This window comes from Corvus kubaryi, unplaced genomic scaffold (assembly GCF_017639235.1).
Source record: "Corvus kubaryi isolate FWS band 111438036 unplaced genomic scaffold, C.kubaryi_AGA036_p1.0 36805, whole genome shotgun sequence".
Lineage (NCBI taxonomy): Eukaryota > Metazoa > Chordata > Aves > Passeriformes > Corvidae > Corvus > Corvus kubaryi.
The window spans coordinates 1-7,554 of record NW_024580956.1 but is presented as its reverse complement, the minus strand read 5'-3'; the positions used below and the strand labels follow the sequence as shown (position 1 = coordinate 7,554).

Here is a 7,554-nt window from a genome sequence, read left to right as displayed (position 1 = left end):
TGAAAGTTCTTCAACGCAACTCAACCCAACAAGGTGGACACCCTTCAACTCAACCGGCTGAAGGTTCTCCAGCACAACTCAACCCAACCCAACCCGGTCTAGTGGGAAGTGTCCCTGCCTGTTGGTTGATGGAACTGGCTGATCCTCTCGGTCCTGTCCCACCCAAACCATCCCATGATTCCCTGCTGTCCACCTCGGCCTCCTCCTACCTTGGACTTGATCAGCTGCTCCACGTTGGCGCTGAGGTCGTCCAGCTCCAGCTTGAGCTCGCTCTTCTCCTTCTCCAGCTTCTGCTTGACGCGCTGCAGGTTGTCCAGCTGCTCGCCCAGCTCGGCCACGCTGTCGGCGTGTTTCTTCCTCAGCGCAGCCGCCGTGGCCTCGTGCTGCAGCGTGGCCTCCTCCAGGTCCCGCCGCAGCTTCTGGAATTCCGCCTCCCGCTTCTTGTTGAGCTCCAGCTGCGCCGAGGTGGCACCGCCGGCCTCCTCCAGCCGCTCGCTGAGCTCCTCCAGCTCCCGGGACAGCTCCGAGCGCTGCTTCTCCACCTTGGCCCGGCCTGTCCGCTCCGCCTCCAGCTCCTCCTCCAGCTCCTCGATCCGCGCCTGCGCACCAAGAGGGTGCTGGGCTGGGATCCACCCAACCCCTCCACTCAACCCAACCCAAGCAGCCGGAGACTCTTCAACCCAACCCAAACTGACCCACCTAAGTGGAGCCTCTTCTACTCAGCCCAGCCACCTTGAGACTCTCCAGCTCAACCCTCAGGTTTCTCTTCAGCCCAACCCAACCACCTGGACATTCTCCAGCCCAACCCAAGCAGGCCCAGACCCAACTTCCCCCCCACCTGTAGCTCCTTCAGCTTCTTCTGGAGCTGCAGAGCCAGCGCCTGCTCATCCTCGATCCTGCTGTTCTGCTGGTGGATCTCGAACTCCTTCCTGTGGAAGAAGAGGGGACAGTGAGGCCCCACCTGTGACCCTCGATGGGACCTCACATGGAGGAGCGGTCCAGCCTCACTTCTTGAGCTTCTCCTCCAGCTGCTGCTTGTCATTCTCCAGATCCATGATGTTCTCCTGGGTCAGCTTCAGGTCTCCTTCCAGCTTTCTCTTGGCCCGTTCCAGGTCCATCCGGATCTTCTTCTCCTGCTCCAGGGAGCCTTCAAGCTGTGTGGGAACACAGAAATGGGGACACGCCTCAAGTTTTGCTCGTCTTTGCTCCAGAAGTTCCTCAGCAGGACCTGGGGTGGGACTGGCCACACTCACGTCGTCCACTTGCTGTTCCAGCTTGACTTTGCCCTTCGTCAAGGTGTTGACCTTGTCTTCCTCGGCCTGCAGGTCGTCCAGCGTCTGCTGGTGGGACTCCTGCAGGGCCTTCTTCTCCTTGGTCAGCTTGGTGATGGTCTCGTCCAGCCCCGCCATCTCCTCCGTCAGGTTCTTGACCTGTGGGAGAAGCGTCCGGCCTCCAGCTCAGTGCCAGGGTGGGGCACTCAGGGGAGGTTGATGTTCACCTCAGCCAAAGAGGTTCTTTCAAAGCAGGAGAACCCAAAGGACTTTGGGTCTTCTCGATGAGCCCAACCCAACCAACACTGGATCCTCCCAACCCACCTTGGGTCTTCTCACCCCATCCTAACAGATTCCACCCAGCCTTGGGTCTCCTCAACTCAAACCAATACCTCGTCTTCTCAACCCAACTCAACCATCCTTGGTCGTCTCAACCCAACCCAACCAGTTTTGGGTCTCACCAACCCAACCAGCCTTGAGTATCCTTAACCCAACCCAACAAGACTCAAGTCCCCTCACCTTGAGGCTGAGGCCTCTCTCTGCCCTCACCTTGTTCTCGGTCGCGTGTTTCTCCTTCTCCACCTTGGCCAGGGTCAGCTCCAGGTCATCGATGTCCTTCTTCAGCTCCGAGCACTCATCCTCCAGCTTCCTCTTCTTGGCTGTCAGCTCGGCATTCATCTCCTCCTCATCCTCCAGCCTCTCCGTCAGCTCCTTCACCTTGGCCTCCAGCTGGATCTTGTTCTTGATCAGTTGGTCACAGCGCTCCTCGGCGTCGTTCAGGTTGTCCTGCTCCTGTTGGAGGGGAGGACACCAGGTGAAGTGGGGCTGCCCTGGAGGCTGTGGGGGTGATGGTCATCCCCATGACGTGGTTTTGGGGTGATCAGACTCACGGCCTGCACTTGGAGCTGGAGATCGTTCTTCTCCTGCAGCATGGAGACCATCTTCTCCTCCAGCTCCTTCCGCCGCGCTTCTGACTTCTCCAGGGCGTCCTTCAGCCGCCCGTACTCCTCCTTCATGTTCTGCTCCAGGAGACCCCAAGCGGGTCAAAGACCCTCATCCATCACCCTCCAGACCATCGGTGGTCCCACCCCGCTCCCTCCTCCCACCTGCATCTCCTTCTCCGTCTCTGCGCTCTTCAGCAAGGGTTTGATCTTGAAGTAGAGCTTCATCCACGGCCAGTTCTTCACCCCCATAAAGGCCCGGAGGTTCCACTGGATCACCAGCAGCGCGTCCCTACCAGGAGGAGGGCCCAGGTGCCACCACATCCCCAAGCAGGTGACCAGGTGAGCAGAAGCCCCACCCCTGTCTCACCGGCGCTCCACGATCTTCTTGAACTCGAGGCGCATGAGCTGCCCCCGCGCCCGCGCCTGGATGCGGGTGATGATGCGGGACAGGCGCTCGTCCCGCATCTCCTCCAGCTGCCCCAGCAGCCCCGCCTTGAAGAAGACCTGAGGGGAGGGAGGAGGTGGGGAAGAAGGTGGTGGGACCATGAGGTCCATGTCCATCTCGGGTGGTGGGACCACAGGGAACAGAGACAACAGGATCTCCCCACGGCGTGCCCAAAGCGGTTGCGGTGGTGGAAGGATGGGGTGGTGCGTGAGTGGGGGGGCAGATGGACATGGGGATGGACAGATGGACATGGGGATGGACAGATGGACATGGGGATCATGGGGTCCACGTAGCACCTGGGTGGTGGGACCACAGGGAGCAGGGACCACGAGATCTCACCCACTGGGATCAAACTGGTTGTGGTGGGTGGGTGGAAGGATGGGGTGGGGGGGCCGGGAGGAACAAATGGACATAGGGAGGGACAGATGGACTCGTGAGTGGTGGGACCATGGGGTCCTCAACACCTGAAGGATGGTGGCACCACAGGGAACGGGGACCACATGACCTCACCTTGGTGTGCCCAAACTTGTACTGGTTGTGGTCGATGTCGATGGAGCCCAGGAGCTTCTCGGCGCCCTTGCGGCTGTCGATGAACTGCCCCTCAGGGATGGCCGCGGGGTTCAGGATGCGGTACCTGGGGGCCAGAGAGGAGATGACCCCCTGAGACCAGCCCCGGTGGGGTTGTCCCCACCTCCCCAAACCCCCTCCGCGTCCCCACCGCTGGCGGAAGTCCCCGTAGAGGATGCGGTTGGGGAAGCCCTTGCGGCAGATGCGGATTCCCTCCAGGACCCCGTTGCAGCGCAGCTGGTGCATCACCAGGGCGTTGTCCATCACACCTGGTGGGGGGATGCAGGTGAGGGGTCAACCACGAGCCACACCCACCCCCCAACCCCCCATCCCCACCCTCAGCTCACCCGGCTCCTTCCGCTCGTTCGGGACCAGGCAGCGGACGAAGTGGGGGTGGGTGGTCTTGAGGTTGGCCATCAGCTTGTTGAGGTTCTCCTGGGCGGGAGAGAGGAGGGTGACCAACGGGGGAGCAGGGGAGGGGCTGGGGGGTGGTGGGACCGCCCTCTACAGCAGGGGTTGTTCTCCCCCTGCCCCACGGCAGGCCCGGTGCACGTCCCTCACCCGGTGAAGGGCTGAGACAGTCTGGAAGGAGGAACCTTTCTTCTTGGCTCCTTTCCCCTTCCCGCTGTCACCACCTGGGGAGGAGAGGGGTGGGATGAGGTGGGAACGAGGACAACTGCTGTGGGCAGCCGTCTTCTTCATCCCTCCATCACACACCAGAGTCTGCCCCGGCGTAGTTGGAGAAGAGGTGGGCCAAGAGCTTGAGGGCGGATTTCTGGTAGAGCCCCACCACCGTCTCGTTGAGGGGGTCCTTGTTCTTCTCCAGCCAGCCCAGGATGTTGTAGTCCACTGTGCCGGCGTAGTGGATGAGCGAGAAGTGGGCCTCGGACTTGCCCTTGATGTTCCGTGGCTTCCCGAAGTTGGCCGACTTGCCCAGGTGGTTGTCGTAGAGTTTGGACTTGAAGGTCATGTCCGACGCCTTGGGGAACATGCACTCCTCCTCCAGGATGGACATGATGCCCATGGGCTGTGGACGAGGAGACCCCGTTGGCCGGGGAGGATACCATGGACAACCCAAAAGCTGCTCGTGGGGCATCTGAGGGGCTCCAACTGGAGGGACCTTCCTCCCTCAGCCCCCTGAGGCCCTGGGGGAGGCGGTACCTTCTCAATGAGGTCGATGCAGGCCTGCAGGTCCATGCCGAAGTCGATGAACTCCCACTCGATGCCCTCCTTCTTGTACTCCTCCTGCTCCAGCACGAACATGTGGTGGTTGAAGAACTGCTGCAGCTTCTCGTTGGTGAAGTTGATGCAGAGCTGCTCAAAGCTGTTGAACTGGGTGAGGAGAGGGAGGGGTGGGTGATGGAGTCCGTGGGGTCAACTCAACACCCAACGGGGCCAATTGAGTCACTGGGGTCAACTCAACCCCCAGTGGGGTCAAATCAACCCCCAGTGGGGTCAACTCAACCCCCAACGGGGCCAACTGAGTCTATGGGGTCAACTCAACACCCAATGGGGCCATCTGAGTCAATGGTGTCAACTCAACCCCCAACAGGGCCAACTCAAGGCTCAGTAGGGTCAACAGGGTCAATGGAACACCCAGTGGGGTCACAGTGATGCCCAATGGGATGGACAAGGTCAATCTGACACCCAGTGGGGTGAAGACAATGTCAAATGGGATCAGTGGGGTCAACTCAATACCCAACAGGGTCAAGGTGATGCCCAATGGGCGTCAAGAGGACAACTCAACACCCAGTAGGGTCAACAGAATGTGAAATGAGAGCAACGGGGTCAACCTGAGATCCAAAGGGTTCCAAACAACACCCAAGTGGGGTCAAGACGGTCAACTCAACACCCAAAGGAGTCAATGCCCAACAGGATCAATGAGGTCGACTCAACACTCCATGACATCAACATAAAGACCCAAATTTCCACCCAAGGTCAGCGTGAAGCTACAGGAGACCCCCTCAACACCCAGCTGGCTCAATGCCACCCCTTCAAGGCCCAACGCCACTGCCCTGCCTCAAGCCTCACATCGAAGATCTCGAAGCCGGCGATGTCCAAGACACCGATGAAGTACTGCCGCGGCTGCTTGGTGTCCAGCGAGTTGTTGATCCTCACCACCATCCAGTTGAACATCTTCTCGTAGACGGCCTTGGCCAAGGCGCCGATGGAGTAGTAGACCTGCTGGACGCTCTGCCCCTTGGTGACGTACTCGTTGCCCACCTTGACGCGCGGGTGACACAAGCCCTTGAGCAGATCGGCCGAGTTCAGCCCCATCAGGTACGCGGACTTGTCGGCATCTGTGGAGCGGGAGACGCGTGGTCAGGTGCCACCTCACCTGGTGACCCCTCCCTGACCTGTCACCCCCTTGCCCCGACCCGCCTTCGGTGCCGTCCGGCTCCGCCTGCTCCTCCCGCTGCTTCTGCTTGAACTTCATGTTGCCGAAGTGCATGATGGCGCCCGTCAGCTTGTAGACACCAGCCTTCTCCTCGGCCGTGAAGCCCAGGACGTCAAAGGCACTCTGGGAGGGGTGGAGGGGGTGGGGGGAGGGACCAGGTGAGGACATGGCCTCTGCTGGTCACCACCTGTGGTGGTCACCACCTGTGGGTCCCTCCCACCGCCCTTCCCACTCATTGGCCCAGCTGGCCAATGGGGACACATCCAGCCATGGGCTTGTCCACTTGAAGGACTTGTCCATGGACTTGTTCATTCATCCATGGGCTCATTTGTCCAGCTCAGGACTCATTTATCCTGGATCCATCCAACCATCCATGGGCTCATGCATCCATTGATCCATCCATTCTTCTGAGGACTTATCCATCCATGGACTCATCCATCCATCCATCCATTTGAGAACTTCATCCATCCAGTCATGGGCTCATCCATCCATCCATCCATCCATCCATCCTTGTGAGGATTCACCCATCCATAGATTCTTCCATCAATCCTGTTGAGGATTTCATCCATCCATCCGTGGACTCATCCATCCATTTGAGGACCTTTATATCCACAGATCCATCCATCCATCCATCCGAGGACACATCTATCCATCCATCCATCCATCCATCCATGGACTCGTTGATCCATGGAAACATCCATCCATCCATCTGAGGACACATCTATCCATCCATCCAACCATCCATGGACTCATCCCTCCCTCCACCCCACCCCGCTCACATCAGTGGCCATCAGCTCCTCGGAGTCATCGATGGAGGCCACGGTCACCTCACCCTGGGACACGTAACCGTAGTCGTAGGGGTTGGAGGTGACCAGCAGCATCTCTGATGCAGGATGGAGACACCGCTGAGCATTCCCAGTCTCCCCAAACCACCCCAAATTTCGGGAGGAGGGGGGAAGGAGAAACCCCGAGGCCACGGTGGTGGCCCGGCTCACCCAGCAGCTCCGGCTTCTTGTTGGAGAGGATCTGGTAGAAGATGTGGTAGTTCCGTTCCGCCTTGAGCTGGAAGATGACGCGGGACTTCTCCAGGAGGTCTGGAGAGGGGTGGATGGGGAGAAGGTGGGATGAGGAAAGGGATGGAGACATGGAGAGAAGGGTGGAGGGATGGACGCGTGGAGGGATGAAGAGATGGACGGGTAAGTGACGAGCAGGATGGAGACGGAGGCTCAGATGGGTGGTGGGACAAGGAGACGGAGGGACGGACAACAGGACGGGACACCACTCATGGATCTATCAACCATGGAGAGGGACGGAAGGATGGACAAATGGAGGGACAGACGGAGGGGTGAGGAGATGGATGGAGGGATGGACAACTCATGGATCCATCCACCAGGAAGACGGATGGACACATGGATGGATGGAGGGATGGACGGGGGGAGGGACGGATGGATGGAGGGACGGAGACATGAGGAGACAGACAGAGGGACAAGGAGATCTCTGGACACGTGGACTTGTGGGTGGCCAACCCCTGCTCCCACCGGCCCGTGGCCACTCACAGGTCTCGATGTCGGCCGACGCCAACTTCCCGGTGGCCCCAAAGTGGATCCGGATGAATTTCCCCTGCAAGGGCGGTGGGGGAGGGCTGTGGGGGCCATAGGCCCCACCCCATAGGCCCCATAAAGAGACCCTGCCCCACAGAGGCCCCCCTATAGACCCCACCCAACAGACCCTTCCCCGTAGGTCCTGTCCCCCAGACCCCGTCCCCTGTACCGCTGTGAACTTCAGACCCCGCCCCATTGGCCACGCCCCACAGATCCCAATGGACCCTGCCCCATAGAGCCCAACCTACAGTCTCCTCCCCACAGAGCCCACCCACAGACCCCCACCCCACAGACCCCAACCTCTGACGCCCACCCCACAGAACCCACC

General features: G+C 59.9%; 1 protein-coding gene across 1 annotated transcript in view; it reads right to left on the bottom strand.

Moving 5' to 3' along the window:
- Positions 1-6,508, bottom strand: part of LOC121660696 (myosin-6-like) — a 13,872-nt gene extending 7,364 nt beyond the window's left edge. The window contains exons 1-17 of the mRNA XM_042020129.1: positions 6,405-6,508; positions 5,610-5,748; positions 5,259-5,527; positions 4,389-4,559; positions 3,945-4,254; positions 3,789-3,862; positions 3,575-3,662; positions 3,379-3,496; positions 3,171-3,294; positions 2,583-2,719; positions 2,378-2,504; positions 2,162-2,290; positions 1,821-2,063; positions 1,254-1,430; positions 1,009-1,154; positions 839-929; positions 210-599 (exon numbers count right to left, since the gene is read on the bottom strand). Of these exons, the coding sequence (XP_041876063.1) occupies positions 210-599; positions 839-929; positions 1,009-1,154; positions 1,254-1,430; positions 1,821-2,063; positions 2,162-2,290; positions 2,378-2,504; positions 2,583-2,719; positions 3,171-3,294; positions 3,379-3,496; positions 3,575-3,662; positions 3,789-3,862; positions 3,945-4,254; positions 4,389-4,559; positions 5,259-5,527; positions 5,610-5,748; positions 6,405-6,506 (2,835 nt within the window). The 5' untranslated portion in view covers positions 6,507-6,508. The remainder of the gene's footprint in view (positions 1-209; positions 600-838; positions 930-1,008; positions 1,155-1,253; positions 1,431-1,820; positions 2,064-2,161; positions 2,291-2,377; positions 2,505-2,582; positions 2,720-3,170; positions 3,295-3,378; positions 3,497-3,574; positions 3,663-3,788; positions 3,863-3,944; positions 4,255-4,388; positions 4,560-5,258; positions 5,528-5,609; positions 5,749-6,404) is intronic.
- Between the last annotated feature and the right edge of the window lie 1,046 nt (positions 6,509-7,554).